General features: G+C 50.2%; 1 protein-coding gene across 6 annotated transcripts in view; it reads left to right on the top strand.

Annotated features, from left to right (window-relative positions):
- Nucleotides 1-15,229, top strand: part of C10H16orf54 (chromosome 10 C16orf54 homolog) — a 28,692-nt gene extending 13,463 nt beyond the window's left edge. Inside the window, exons 2-4 of one of the 6 annotated variants that reach the window (XM_027612867.2) lie at nt 12,191-12,276; nt 12,450-12,483; nt 13,389-15,229. In XM_027612867.2, the coding sequence (XP_027468668.1) occupies nt 12,479-12,483; nt 13,389-14,109 (726 nt within the window). In that variant the 5' untranslated portion in view covers nt 12,191-12,276; nt 12,450-12,478 and the 3' untranslated portion in view covers nt 14,110-15,229. Of the gene's footprint in view, nt 1-12,094; nt 12,277-12,449; nt 12,484-12,624; nt 12,739-12,796; nt 12,942-13,388 lie in introns of those variants that run through there. The other 5 variants (XM_027612865.2, XM_027612866.2, XM_027612868.2 and 2 more) reach the window with 5 other exon arrangements.
- Nucleotides 15,230-15,585: the final 356 nt, after the last annotated feature.

The raw sequence follows: 15,585 nt of genomic DNA on the forward strand, positions 1-15,585 counted from the left end.
CTAAAGTGGCAGAGAGGGTCCCTCCACTCCCCACCCTCCTGCCCCCAGTGCCCCACATGCCAGCCCCCACAGGGGCACGCGGTTTACTCTTGCCACTCCTGTTGCCTAAATGTTCTCCGCCTTCTGCTCTCCTAGGATCTTCTACCCTCAAGACATTCAGCCACACACCGCACCCCCCCCCCCCCCCGCCACCCCACACCCCTCACCGAGCCTTTTATCACAGGTGTCGCCTCCCCAGCCCCTCCACTACAAACAGAATTCCTTTCTTTGGCCTCCAGCTGTGCTTCCTACATGTAGCACCAGCCCGGCTCCCATTACCCTGCGCTATTATTTATCTGTTTACACAGAAGCCTCCGCTACTAAACCTGGAGCCCATTCCAAGATTCCTGCTCCCCACCTGGCACAGAGCAGGCGCCCCAGAAATGACGCTCAGATGCCCTGGCTACGGAGAGAGTTCTATTAAATGCTCCTCCTTTGTCTTTTCATGCCTGTGTCTCTCTTTTGGCAGGCTTATATTTGGGTTCTCTTGTTTTTTATTTCTGAATCTTCTGGCAAAATTCTGTGTTCGGTAGAATACTGGACATAAAGATAGAATTTCGGGTTGAGGTCCTCCATCCCACACTCAGTAGCTGGGTGAATGTAAAGAAGTCACTTATTATTAGAAAGAGACAAGTCTTAAAGCTTGGCTCCTGCCCTTACTCATTCCATGACCTTTGGAGCTTCAGTTTGTTCATCTGCTATAGGAGATGAGACCAACCAATTGTGACAAGCCCCTGGCACGGATCTGGCACACATAAGTACAGAATAAACGTTTATTTTTTTTTCTCTCTAATTCTCCCTCATCTGTTCTGAGGATTTTTCTTTATATTCCCTCTCTCCGTGCCTTTTTCCTACTGCCTCTTCTCTTTGTCTCTCCTCCTCCCCCAAACTGTCTCTCTTTCCTGTCTCCTCTCTCACTATTGTTTGTCTCTCTCCTCTTCCTTGGCCCTTTTTTTTTAAGAGTTTATTTATTTATTTGGCAGAGAGAGAGAGAGAGAGAGCACAAGTAGGGGGAAACTGGCTCCCCGCTGAGCAAGGAGCCCGACTTGGGGCTCAAATCAGGGACTCTCTGGTATCATGACCTGAGCAGAAGGCAGACACTTAATCACCTGAGCCAACCAGGTGTCCCATGGCCTTTCTTTTTATATCTTTTTCAGATAAAGTTGATGAGGGCAACCCTTGTCTTTCTCATCTGTAGTTAGCTTTATTTTATGGTTTAACTTAGTTCAGATCCTGGAGCTCTTTATCAAATGCATCATAAGATTTGAAGAAAGAAAAATTTTTCAAGTGTATTTTTTTAGTCATCTCTACATCCTACACGGGCCTTTAACTCAGGATCCTGAGATCAAGAGTCACATGCTCTTCCGACTGAGACAGGCAGGTGCCCCTCAAAGACAGAATTTTCTGTAAGCTGACTTGAACAACTCAAAGTCACTTGGGAATCTGTTTTTAATTTCCTTTTATTGAGCTATGATTACATGGTAATTCTTTTTTTAATCTGTGTGTATGCTTTTTTTGTTGTTTGGTTTTTGTTTTGTTTTGTTTAAGATTTTATTTATTTGAAAGAGACCGTGAGTGAGAGAGAGAGAACACAGAGATAGAGTGGGAGGGAGAAGCAGACTCCCCGCTGAGCAGGGAATCTGACGTGGGGCTTGATCCCAGGACCCCGGGATCATGACCTCAACCGAAGGCAGACACTTAACCAACTGAGCCACCCAGGCACCCCATGTTTTTTGTTTTTAATATTTTATTTTTAAGGGGCGCTTGGGTGGCTCAGTTGTTTGAACGTCCTACTTGGTTTCAGCTCAGGTCATGATCTCAAGGTTATGGGATTGAGCCCCACATCGGGCTCCACACTGGGCATGAAGCCTGCTTGGATTCTCTCTGTCCCTTTCCCTCTGCCCCTCTCCACCCAGCTCGTGCTTTCTCTCCCTTAAAAAAGCAAAAAAAATGATAATTTTTTTTAAAGATTTTATTTATTTATTTGTCAGAGAGAAACACAGTGAGAGAGGGAACACAAGCAGGGGAGTAGGAAAGGGAGAAGCAGACTCCCAACCGAGCAGAGAGCCCGACGTGGGGCTCGATCCCAGGACCCCGGGACCATGACCCGAGCCAAAGGTAGACGCTTAATGACTGAGCCGCCCAGTTGCCCCAGAAAAAAAGATTTTATTTTTAAGTAATCTCTACACCCAACATGGGGCTCTAACTACAACCCCAAGATCGAGTCACGCCAGCCAGGAGCCTCTAACCTCTGTGTTTTTGCCTTCAGCCTCCATACCTCTTACTGACTGGCTTGATCAATTGCAACCCTTTGTGTTTTCCTTTGTTTCCTGTATTTGTTTTCCTCCTCACCAAGAGTAATCACCATCCAGAACATATAACAATATAACAATATCAAATATTGATACAACAATATCACAGTGGGAATGAGGAGAGGTCATTCCACCAGGATGCAGTCATTCTTGCTATGTCGGGAAGAATTCATCTGACAATATGAGCGGATTTCGTTTCCCTCATATATCTCATGAGGCTCGGTCTTGTGCTCTTGCCCTTGATGTGTTCTGCAAATGCATGAAGATGGGTGGTGTGATGTGCTGGGGATGGGCACAGACAGGCTGGAGCCCTCGGAAGCCGGATGCCTGGGGCCAGTTATTTTACTTCTCTCTGCTTCTGTTTTCTCATCTGAAAAAAACAAACACAGACAAAAAGGCGATAAAAATTGTACCTGCCTCTGAGGGTTGCTGTGGTTCTGAAATTGTTCATGTAGGTAAAGTTCCAGAACACTGCCTGGTGCAAGCTGAATGCCAAGGAAATACTTCTGTTTCTCATGGTCTAAGGAGTGGCTCCATCCTGTGGAAATAAGAAAATCATAAAATTCCTAATTACCCTGCACGTTTGACTTATTTATTTTTATCCCTCATGTTTTTAGTTATAAACCTAAATCGTATATTCCTTGCATTCCATTCATACGCTTCAGTCTTGTTCTTTTCTTTTCCCGATTCAATACTTCAATACGCTGCAGACAAACTAAAGCCTCAAAGCCCCGTGCTTGTCCGCCTGAGGCCAGACTTGCTGATTTTAGTGCTTCCCAACTCAGGCCCTATCACATCAAGGTTATGAGATGTCCTGTGTCTCCTCTACCATCATCACCTTTTCCTGTCCACTCAGCTGATAAAAGAATAAGGGCAAAATGGTCAACCAAGCAGAGAACACTGATACGCAGGCCAAGATAGCTTGAACTGAACATCATTGAAAGCACTTACTGAGCAGGCATGGGAAATGGAAACGACGTATCCTGCCCTAGAGGGGCTCACACCCTAGTGAGGGCCAAACCGGATCAAACTGGTCTTCAGAATGCCATGGATGAGCATAGCCAGACACAGAGGGGTCTGGTCAAGCACGGAGGAGGGGACAAGTATCCTGTCTGGGGCCGCAAACCATGGTCACAGAGGCCAGGATTGCGCAGTGAAAAGAGAGAAGCAGGCTGAGGTCTGGCTCTGCCCCTTTCCTTGGGCAAATTACTTAAAAGTCTCCGAATCTCAGTTTCCTCATTAGAGAAGGAAGGATAAGATCCACTGCAGGGGTAATTTAGAGGATTAAATGAGACATACAAATGTGCTTAGTCAGGGGCACCTGGCTGGCTCAGCCGGTGCAGCATCTCGGGGTTGTGACTTCGAGCCCTTTGTTGGGTAGAGATTACCTACAAAAAGAAAAGAAATGTTCTTAGTAAATTGCTAGGCACATAGAAGGCGCATGGGCCAGGAGCAATGGCACTGGAGGAGTGGAGACATTGAAACAAGGTAGGAAAACCAGCGCAGGGGACAAAGTGGGACACATCGTCCTTCACTGTGGAAGAAAGTGTCCCAGCAGACCGGGCTCACAGGGACTGCAGGAAGCCTGTTAAGAATCCCCAGGCAAGCCATGAACAGAGCCAAGAGCGAGCATGGTTTTCATGATTGCTAATCTATCCGTTTGGGGGTGGGGATAAGGAGCCAAAGGGGCCAACCCTACTCTCAGAGGCTGAGGAATGAACAAGGAAGAGAGCTGGAGCTCCTGCCTGAAGGCGTCACCTTTCTGCACAAGAAAGAGAAAGCAGATCCACTGATGGCAAGAGTTGAGGTTGGGCAAAGCCGCTTAGGGAAGCTGTGAGAGGTATGGAAGAGCAACTGTAGGAAAGGGAAAGAAAGAGCATTGCCCAGATCCACATGACATTGTGCATAACCAGGTAGAGTTAGGGGCACTACGTGTGGTGAGCTGTGTGATTTTCTCCAACGGGGCTCACAAACCTGGTACAGGATGAAAGGAAAGTGGTTGTAGGGGTTCCAAGGCAGAAGCTTTATGAGGAAGGTGTGGCAGAGGACAAGGCTGGCAAGTGCCAGAGACAGGGTGGTTGGAGCAATACACCACAGAGTCAAGGTTATAGAGGAAGTGGACTGAGATAAGGGAGGGCTGGTCAGGGAGGGACTCCAGGATGTGGTCTCCAAGAAAAGAAGTATCAGTAGGATGGATTGGCAGGTGGAGTGGGGGAAAGGGGAGGCTCAGAGTCTGGGGAATCTGATGGTCAGTGTATAGCAAGCGTGAGTCGCAACAAGATTTAAGGTGGGTTCCTGTTGTGAAGGGGCAGATGGTCTTTCAGAGATGAGAAGCAATGCTGGATCAAGATGGAAGGGGCCAGAAGTGCCGACTGCCTACTTTATGAGGTGCTTTACATAAACTATCCGCTGTTACCCCCTAATAGCCCTTCAAGTTGGGAATTCGTGAAAAATGGAAATCAAGTAGATTGCCAAGGGTCTCACAGCTGTTGAGCCAGGAATCTCACATTTGATCCCAGGGCTGACTGGTTCCAAAACCCAGATTCTTTCCACCTGCCTAGATTTCCCCCAAAGAGGTGGCACTTGGGACCTAATTCATTTTTATCATTTTTTAAGTTTATTTATTTAAGTGTTCTCTACACCCAACATGGGGCTCAAACTCGTGACCCCGAGATCAAGAGTCACATGCTCCTCTGACTGAGTCAGGCAGGCACCCCCATTCGTGTCATTTTTCACAGCTCTCAAGGTTGGAATCTCTGACTCTTGGATCCTGAGCAGCTGGTAGGTGACATCCGGCAGGCCCTGAGCAGTGATGAAATGCTCCTGAGCTCAGCCCTGTCTTTATTCCATGCTGGCAGCAAGATGACCCTGGGAAGGGGGGGGAGGAGTCAGCAGGGTAGGTCCCGCTGCAGGTGGGCAAGGGTGAAGGGAAGAGCAACAGGAAGTACCTGGACTCTCTTGTTTAAGCTCTGGCTGTTTCCTGTGATTGACCTACTCAGTAAGTCATTCATTCAGCAGGAGGGGGAGGTTGGAGATGGTCAGGTCTGGGCTCCGATTTAGCACTGGCACTTGAGTGTTGTGACTTTGGATGACATTGACCAACTTTCTCAATTGGCCCAGAATTAAAGGGTTTTCTGGGATGTGGCACTTCTAGTGCTAAAACCAAGATGGTCCTGGGGTGCCTGTCTGGCTCAATCGGTAGAGTATGCCACTCCTGATCTTGGAGTTGTGAGTTCAAGCCCCACTTTGGGCCCAGAGCTTACATTACATACATAAATACATACAGGGGCACCTGGGTGGCTCAGTTGGTTAAGCGTCTGCCTTCAGCTCAGTCATGGTCCTGGAGTCCCAGGACGGAGCCCTGCATGGGGCTACCCGCTAGGCAGGGAGCCTGCTTCTCCCTCTCCCTCCACCCCTCCCACCCCCATTCATGCTCTCTCTCTCAAATAAATAAAATCTAAAAAAAAAAAACAACATATATACATACATACCTAAAACGAGGATCATCCAGACATAATTGGAACGGTTGGTCATCTCAGATGGGCTACTCAAACCCTTCTAAAGCCTCAGTTTCCAAGTGTATTCCCACTATCTGCTGTCTGCTTCTCTGCTCCTAACCACCTGCGGTTGTGCTTTTCAGAGAACACAAGAGCAGGGAACATAGTTTAATTCCATCTAGTCAGAAGAAGCTCAAGGTTGACTGCATGCTCCTTTATCTGCTGAAGCTGAACTTCTTTTTTTTTTTTTAAGCCCAAAGGGAAATGTATTATAAGGACATAAGAACCCAAGGACAGGAGTGAATCTGGGCATCAGGAAGGAACTAGAACCAGGGACTCAAATACCATCAGAAATGGTCTCTCCAGTGCTCCTCTCTGCTGGCTGCTCCTTCCACTTCTCTGGTCCATGTGATGGGAGTGGGGTCACTGAGAGCTCCTAACTTGTACATCTAACAGATTCAGTCATCCAGGCAGTCATTCAGTCTCAGCCCTGAAGTTCCAAGGGAGAAAACTACTTGGTCCAGCACTGGTGAAGTGTTAACCCAGCAACTCATGGCTAGAAGCCAGGTGACTGGTAGGAACCATTCAGAAAAGGTGATTCCTCAAATGGTGGCGCTAGTTAGAGAACCCAACAAGTGCCCAGGACAGGGCAGAAGCTGTGGGACTCCCCCAGGAGGTAGACTAGAGCAGTGGTTCTTGGAATCACCCGGAAGTCCCTAAGACTGCTGCCTGGGTCCCACCTCCTGGGAGACTCTGATTGTCTTGGTCTGGGGTGTGGCTACAGCGTCACGCTTTTATTCTCTTTTTTTGTTTTGTTTTGTTTTTTTAAAAGATTTTATTCATTGCCAGAGAGAGAGAGAAAGAGAGCGAGCGAGAGCACAAGCAGGGGTAGGGGCAGAGGGAGAAGCAGGCTCCCTGCTAAAGCAGGGAACCCGACGCAGGACTCTGGGATCATGACCTGAGCGTAAGGCAGACGCCTAACCGACTGAGCCACCCCTGCGCCCCTACAGCGTGGAGCTTTTTAAAAAAAGCTTCCCACGTGCTTTGGGTGTGCAGCCAAGGTTGTGAGGCTCCGCCCAGCGCTGCGCGCCTCCAGATCACCTAAAGCCTCTGATGCGCCAAGTCTGGGCGGAGCCTGAGATCGGTGGCCAAGGCCTTCCCAGGAGATGCTGCGCTCGCCGGCCCTCCAGCCGCTCCGGGCCCGTGAAGTTCAAGTGCAGCACCGCCCAACAGGGCTCTCCGTGGTGGAACGTTCGCGGCCGCACTGCCCAGGACGGCGGCTACCACTAGCTGCCCGCGCCGATTGAGCACCTGAAATTTAATTACTGAGCCTGAAGCACTCCTGAGTATTTTATTTGAATTAAATTGAATTTGAAGAGCCGCATGTGGCTAATGACTACTGTACTGGACAGAACAGGTCTGGTGATCTCAGCTAGGGGGCGGGAGGGCACATCTGAACTGCCTGTGGCATTTCCTAACCCACCTCAGAGTCGCTATTGCTGCGGCTGTCCTCACCCCCCCCCCCCACTCAGGCCCTAAAACAGTGGAAGAGAACAGGGGAGGGGGGCAGAGGGATAAAGAGTGGGCGCTAGAGAAGGCCCCGCAGGCGATTCTGAAGCCCGGTCCTTGCTCGTCCTTACTCATCCGATGAGAGCCTCCCCGGAGAGCGGTCCAGTTATATCCACTTCGGGGTCACAAACCTCCCCGAAACCTAGTGCCCTAAGGCAGTGAGACTGATTTTTCTCATAAATCGGTTTTATTTTCTTTCCTTTTTTAAAATGAAAGATTATATTTATTTGAGAGAGCAAGCGAGCGAGAGAGCACTAGCTGGGGGAGTGGCAGAGGGAGAAGCAGGCTTCCTGCTGAGCAAGAAGCCTGATGCACGACTCGATTCCAGGGCTCTGGGATCACCCCTGGAACCTAAGGCAGACGGTTAACTGACTGAGCCACCCAGGTGCCCCAATAAATCTGTTTTAAAAAGGGTTCAGTGGGGTAGTCTCTGCTGCACTTGAAGTGACGTGAAAGCTGGGGGAGAGTCATCTGAGGAGTGGCTCACTTACAGGTGGGTGGCTGATGTTGGCTGTCATTTGGGACTGTAGCTGGGACTTTCACCAGGGCACCTACATGTATCCTGGGCTTCCTCACACATGGTGACTGGGTTCCAAGAGGGAACATTGAGATGATAGATAGAGAGAGAGAAAGAGAGAGAGAGATAACAGATAGATGGATAGCAACCCCAAGCCCGGTGGGAGCTCTGTCCCTTTTTAAATATTTTTTTATTTTTATTTTTTAAGATTTTTTTTTTAAGTAATCCCTACACCCAACGTGAGGCTTGAATTCACAATCCCGAGATCAAGAGTCATATACTCCACCGACTGAGCCAGCCAGGCACTGCCCCCCTTTTTAAAAATGTATTTATTTAATTTTCTAAAAGTTTGTTTGTTTGTTTAAATAATCTCCACACCCAATGTGGGGCTTGAACCCACAACCCTGAGATCTAGGGTCCACAGACGGAGCCAGCCAGGCATCTCTCTCTCGCTCTCTCTTTTTTTAAAAGATTTATTTATTTTTAAAGATTTTATTTCTTTATTTGACAGAGAGACATAGCGAGAGAGGGAACACAGCAGGGGAACTGGTAGAGGGAGAAGCAGGCTTCCCGCGGAGCAGGGAGTCTAACGCGGGACTCCATCCCAGGATCCTGGGATTATGACCTGAGCGGAAGGCAGACGCTTAACGACTGAGCCACCCAGGCGCCCCTATTTATTTTAGAGGGAGTAAGGGCAGAGGGAGAGAATCTTTCGAGCAGACTCCCCGCTAAGCATGGAGCTGGAAGCAGGGATTGATCCTGAAACCCACAAGATCACAACCTGAGCCAAAACCAAGACTCGGACGCTCAACCGACTGAACCACCCAAGCGCCCCCTGTCCCTTTTTTTTTTTTTTAACCTAGGCTTGGGACATGCTGTCACTTCGACTCTCTTCCATTCATTAGAAGTCAGTCACTAAGGCCAGCCTCTGTTCAAGAGATGGGGGACGAGACTCAACCCTATGACAGAAGAAATGTCAAGGATTTGCAGACATGTTTTAAAACCACCACATACACTTAGGAGGGAAGAGTCCCAAGGACAGAACTGTGCACACAGCAGCCCACAAGCCGGCTGCCTAGTCTATGAGAATTAAGTTTTCTCTCGCTGGTTCCAGGTATGGTCAGGTTCCTCCCTGAACACCTAGCCCCAGGAGCACCCCTTCAACCCAGAAGACAACCCCCCCAGGGCCTCTTTAATAGACTTCTGACCCAGAGACTTCTCTATTGCACACACTCCTTGAGTAACTTCCCGATTTCTGTTTTCAGAAATTCTTGAGCACTGGAGTGGGAGGAACCTGAGCGTCAGGACATCTGGGTTCTGATCCCTGCCCTGCAGAAGGTTGTAAAAAAAAAAAAATGCAGGCTGGGGCGCCTGGCTGGCTCAGTCAGTGGAGCATGTGACTCTTGATCTCGTGTTGTGAGTTCGAGCCCCACGTTTGGTGTAGAGATTACTTAAAAATAAAAATCTTAAGGGGCGCCTGGGTGGCTCAGTTGTTTAGCATCCGCCTTCGGCTCAAATCATGATCCCAAGATTCTGGGATCGAGCCCCGTGTTGGGCTTCCTGCTCGGCGGGAGGCCTGCTTCTCCCTCTCCCACTCCCCCTTCTTGTGTTCCCTATCTCTCTCTGTCAAATAAATAAATAAGATCTTTAAAAAAATAAAATTTCATTTAAAAAATCTTTTTTTTAAAGATTTTAAAGATCTTATTTATTTATTTGACAGAGAGACAGTGAGAGAGGGAATTCTATACCCATTAAACAACAACTCCCCATTCCCCTTTCCCCCCAGTCCCTGACAACCCCATTCTACTTTCTTTGTCTCCGTGAGTTTGACTGCTCTGGGGACCTCGTACAAGTAGAATTCTACAGTATTTGTCTTTTTGTGACTACTTATTTCACTTAGCATACGGTTTTCTTTTCTTTTAAGATTTTATTTATTTGTCAGAAAGAGAGAGAGCACAAGCAGGGGAGCGGCAGAGGGAGAAGCAGACTCGCCGCTGAGCAGGGAGACTGACATGGGGCTCGATCCCAGGACCCTGAGATCATGACCTGAGCTGAAGGCGGATGCTTAACCGACTGAGCCACCCAAGCGTCCCTAGCATATGGTTTTCAAGGTTCAGCCATGTTGTAGCAGGTGTCAGACTGTCCTTCCTTTTTGGGGCTGAATAATATTCCACTGCATCTATACATATATGTGTGTGCGTATAGCATTTTGTTTATCCATTCATCCGTTGATGGATATTTAAGTTTTTTCTACCTTTTGGCTGTTGTGAATAACGCTGCTAATAAACACTGGTATGCAAATATCTGTTTGACCCTCTGCTTTCATTTCTTTTGTATATACATAGAAGTATAATTGCTGGATCACCAAGGAATTCTATTTTTAATCTTTTAAGGAACTAGTTAAAAAATGTTAAGCTTTTTTTTTTTAAGATTTTATTTATTTATTTGACAGAGAGAGACAGTGAGAGCAGGAACACAAGCAGGGGGAGTGGGAGAGGGAGAAGCAGGCTTCCCGCTGAGCAGGGAGCCCGATGTGAGACTTGATCCCAGGACCCTGGGATCATGACCTGAGCCGAAGGCAGACGCTTAACGACTGAGCCACCCAGGCGCCCATAAGCTTTTTTTTTTTTTTTTTTTTTAAGTGATAGGAGAGTTGAGAATTAAAACATGCAGGGGCACCTGGGTGGCTCAGTCAGTTAAGCATCTGACTCTGGATCTCAGTAGAGTTCATGATCTCAGGGTCATGAGATAGAAACCTGAGTCAGCCTGCGTGGTAAGCCTGGAGCCTGCTTGGGATTCTCTCCGTCTTTCTCTGCCCCACCCTGCCCCCACCTCGTTCATGTGCGCAAGCCCATGCTCTCGCTCTCTCTCTCTCCAAGAAAAAATATATATATATATCAAAACATCCAATTTTGATTCCAGATCATAGCTGATCTTCCTGGTTTTAATAATGTTTATCCTTCTAGTGTTTTGTCTTTTTTTTTAAGATTTTATTTATTTATTCATGAGAGACAGAAAGAGAGAGAGAGAGAGGCAGAGGAAGAAGCAGGCTCCCAAGGAGCAGGGAGTCTGATGCGGGACTTGATCCCAGGATCCTGGGATCATGATCTGAGCCGAAGGCAGATGCCCAACCATCTGAGCCACCCAGGCGCCCCTAGTGTTTTGTCTTTTTAAGGAAAGACTAAAACAGAACATACATAATTTTCAGATTTTACTTATGTATTCGCTTATTTAGATTTTTAAACACTTTTTTTATTGTTGTAAATACATGTAACAAAATTTATCTTAACCTGTTGAGTTTTTTTAAGATTTTCTTTATTTATTTGTTTATTTATTTATTTGACAGAGAGAGCACAAGCAAGGGGAGAGGCAGGGAAGAATCAGAGCAGGGAGCCCGATGCGGAGCTCAATCCCAGGACCCTGGGATCATGACCTGAGCCGAAGGCAGACACTTAACCGACTGAGCCACCCAGGCGCCCCTAATCCGTTTTTGTTTTTTTTTTTTAAGTTTATTTATTTTTTTTAATAATCTCTATGCCCAAAGTGCGGGTCGAACTCATGACCCCGAGATCAAGAGTCACATGCCCCTCCGACAGAGCAAACCAGGTGCCCCAATCTTAACCATTTTTAAGTGTCCAGTTCGGTGGTATCAGGTTCAGGTTTTATTTTAAGGCTTATGATCTCATCAAATTATAATCACATCAGGTTTCAGCATGTGTCACAGGGCTGGGAGCTTCCGGATTCTATTTCCACCTACTCCCATCCCATGCCACACTGTGTGCTCCTTCCGGCCCTTTCCTCAAAACTGCCAGGACCGAGCAATGCGAGTCACACTGCCCTTGTAAACCATCTTCTAAGACACTAACGTTTCAATATACATTCAGATACATATTTTTCAGTCTTTCTCATTAAATGGCTGTCATTTTGCAAAAGAAAATATTAATCCCGAGTAAGAGTTGTGTTGTGTTGGGTTGCTTGCCAGACTAGGAATTTACATCTATGCTTCTCCGGTCCGAACCACGTACATGGGTTGTGTGATCTCGGGCACGACACGGCCCTTATGCGGGGCCTGCTTGTCATCTGTCTGCCAGCGAGTTAAACTAGACAATCTCCAAAGGGACCCAAGTGGCTGACGACACTCCCTCATGCCCCACCCCCAGGCTTCTCTTGACCCCTCACCCCAGAAGAAAGGACCGGGGTGGCAAACGTCCAGAGCCTTGGAGATAGGCCTAAGCCTGATTCTTGATTCTTCCCAGAGGCCCTACTCTGCTGCTACCCACACCTCGCCTTACAGATGTCTTCCAACCAAAACTGAAGCTGCATGGTCTGAAGACAAAGAGATGTATGTTCATGAGAAGTTTGGGGAAGGCTGGGTCACGCAGGAGGGGGGTGTGGGCTGGGCGGCAGGAGCAGATTTGGTGGGGCCCCGTGGGCAGGCCAGGGACAGGGCAACCGCCTGCGGGGGAAGCCAGGAGCCTCGGGGCTCTGCAAACTGACCTCTTTCTCGGTCTCCAGGTGAATGTTCTGGGGCCTGGGGCCTGGCTATGAGGTAAGACTGAGTTCAATGCAAGCACAGCCCGTTAGGGCCCCACCTCTCGCCAGGAAATGCCTCCTCACCACATTGACCACATCCCCCCAGGTTGCCTAGGAAACACTCCACTGGGACTGGAGGAGTTGGGGCACCATTGCCCAGCAACAGGGTGTGCCCTCCCTTCCACCCTTATCTGAGGCAACTGCCCAGCACCCTCCTCCACAGGGAGGAGTGCTCTGAAGGGAGAGCCAGGAGCCTTGGGGCTGCCCCGAGGTAAGATGAGGCTGCAGGAGGCCCCTGCAGGTGGGGGGCCCGGCAGGCAGAGACAAGCAAGGGAGACAGAGCCTGTGGGGGGCGGGGGGGGGGAACAAGTGCAGAGGTGGGGCCTGACCCCTAGCACGACAGCAAGCAAGGTGGAGCCTGTAGAGAGCAAGACCCACTCCACGGAGAGTCTTGAGGCCGCTGGAGCGTCCAAGGTGCCAGCCAGCAGCGGGTGGGCGCACATACACAGGGTGGGAGCGGGCAGGGAAGAGGGGAGCTTCTCATTTCCTTACCCACCACTTCCTCTGAGGCCCAAGCAAGACCTGGGGCGCAGGGGCGCAGTGGGGAGGGGGTGCTAGACAGGAGGAAAGAAGCCCTTGGGTCCCTTAGGTTTCATCTGAGGCACCCCCGGGTCTGAGAGGGAACCAGGGCTTCTGGTAGTGAGCTGGGGAGCCTGAGCGGGCATGTCCGGTTGCCAGCCACGGAGGGACCCTGGCTCTCCAGGCTTCTGCCTCTCTCTTGCCCTTCTGGGGTTCCCTTTGCTCCTCTGTCTGCTGGGGTCTGTTTCCCAGGCCAGATACCAAGCCCCCTGGGCCTCTGTCTCTCTCCTCACTGTGGTTTGGACACTCATGGCCTCTCTCTCTTTCTCTCTGTCTCTCTAGGCCCACCCTGTCTCATCTGCTTCCTCTCCCGACCCGTCTCTCCAAGATGCCTTCGACTCCAGAGCAGCCCTCTGGGCACACGGAGGGACTCCCTACATCAGAGCTGGGTTCTTGGCCCCCACTGCCCTGCGGGCCCTGCATCCCCATCATGCTGGCCCTGGCCTCCCTCGCTGCACTCTTCCTCCTAACGACAGCTATGTTGGCTGAACGCCTGTTCCGCCGCTCGCAGCACCCAGACCCCAGCACCCATGCACCCACCCTGGTCTGGCGCCCTGGAGGAGAACTGTGGATTGAGCCCAAGGGCACCCCCCGAGAGCGCTCCGAGGACTGGTACGGCTCTGCGGTCCCCTTGCTGATGGACCAGGCCCCAGACCCTCCCACCCCCGGGGGCACCTTGGAGGCCCGCGCAACAGCCCCACCTGCCCCTTTAGCCCCACTCTCCCCATCCGGCTCCGTGGTCCCCCGCACCCCACCCAGGGCCCCAGCCCGCAGCACCTTCTGGGGGCCCCAGGCCTGGGACGAGAGGCCCTGTGTCCCAGGCTTGGTGAGCTGGGCTGAGCCAGAACAGAGGCCAGAGGCCAACGTGTACTTGGGGAGCCCCCAGGCCCAGAGGCAGCGACTAGGAAGCCCTGATCCTGAGTGGGGCCTCCAGCCTCGGGTCACCCTGGAGCAGATCTCCGCTTTCTGGAGGCGTGAAGGTCGGACCAGCGTGGGGTTCTGAATCCCCAGGGCCTGGAGGATTGGCCTCCCAAAGACCCCTGAAGAAGGCCCTACCTCAGAGAGTCTCTCCAACGCCTTCAGGCCCTGAAGCTCCAGCCCAGGAGCCCAAGCTGATACCTGGGTCCCCGGGAAGAATGCTCCCCATCTGCCGCCAGCCTTTTACATCTGGATTTCAATTCCCTGGATCTGGGGCCAGGCGGGCTCTGTGTGGACAGAGCGAGTGCTCCGGAGGAAGCCCAGAGGTGCCTCCCTTTGGCTGCCCAGGCCTGCAGCACAGAGAATTCGGGATGGGGCCAACTCTGGGCCAGAAGCCACCAAAATCACGATGCAGCTTAAGATCTCAAGGTACCAGAGAGGCAGAAAAGAGCATCATCACAGAGACTTCCACCTTCCTTGTGCACCTAAGATGCCGGGATCAGAGTGCGGGGGTCCCGTGGATGCCAAAGAACAGGCTGAGTGTGGATGATGAGGGTCAGTCCCCCCAGCAAGAGAGGACAGGAAGCCAGCCTCCCAGAGCCACAGATCATGCCTCTAGGAAAACACACACAGAGGTTAAGACCAGGCAAAGGAGCATCTTATTACACCTCAACTGTGGCTTTGACCCCCAACTTGCACCAGGGACTTGGTCAGCCAAACTGGAGAGGCCCCTTCCTTGCCTACAGCTGGGACCTCAAGTCAATGGCAGGCAGCCATTGCAGGGGGCGGGAGGCCAGCCAAGGAGACGCGAGTTTGATCCAATACGGAAAGGAACACTGTCCCAGGGCAGAGCGGCTCCTAATATGCAGCCTCTGGCCACCTTCCCTCCCAGCTTGCTGGATCAGTCCAGAGAGACAGATTTGCCCCAAGGCAGGCTTATTTATAAAGCTCCATCCTGAAGAAATGGAGCCCAGAGACGTCCTTGGCCCTACAGCCATCTGTCTGAGCTGCTCTCCTCTCTGGGAGAGGAGCTAGGAGCTGGGGAAAGGGGACGGGGTTTCCGTTCCCGGGGGTCCAGCTTCCCCAACTTCACTCATGAATGTTAGGATTTTTGTCGTATCACTTTACCACCTGTACTATTTTTTACTTTATATTTTTCTTTAAGATGATGTACTATTCGCTTAATAAATTTATTTTAAAAGGAACCTTTTTTGTATCACTTCTGCAAATGGAAAACCAGTATCCCTTGCTATAGATAGAAGGTTCAGCATGAAAAGAAGTACAAGGTAAACAAAGATATTAGGTAGACATTGTTCCCATTCATTGACTCAAAGATCTGATCTGCTCTTTCTTTGTTAAAGGAAAAGAGAACCGATGGATCGGCAAGGGTTAGGAAAGTGTTAGACATCCTCTTACCATCCTGCGGCGTCCTCCCTCCCCCCTCTACCCCCTGGAAGCACTGAGACAGACTGAGAGTCCTACACGGAGAGCGGCCATCCTGTGCTATTTAATGGCCAGGAACCTCCCCTATTCACACCCGGGAAATGCTGCTGGACAGGGG

Source organism: Zalophus californianus, chromosome 10, assembly GCF_009762305.2.
Source record: "Zalophus californianus isolate mZalCal1 chromosome 10, mZalCal1.pri.v2, whole genome shotgun sequence".
Taxonomy (NCBI): domain Eukaryota; kingdom Metazoa; phylum Chordata; class Mammalia; order Carnivora; family Otariidae; genus Zalophus; species Zalophus californianus.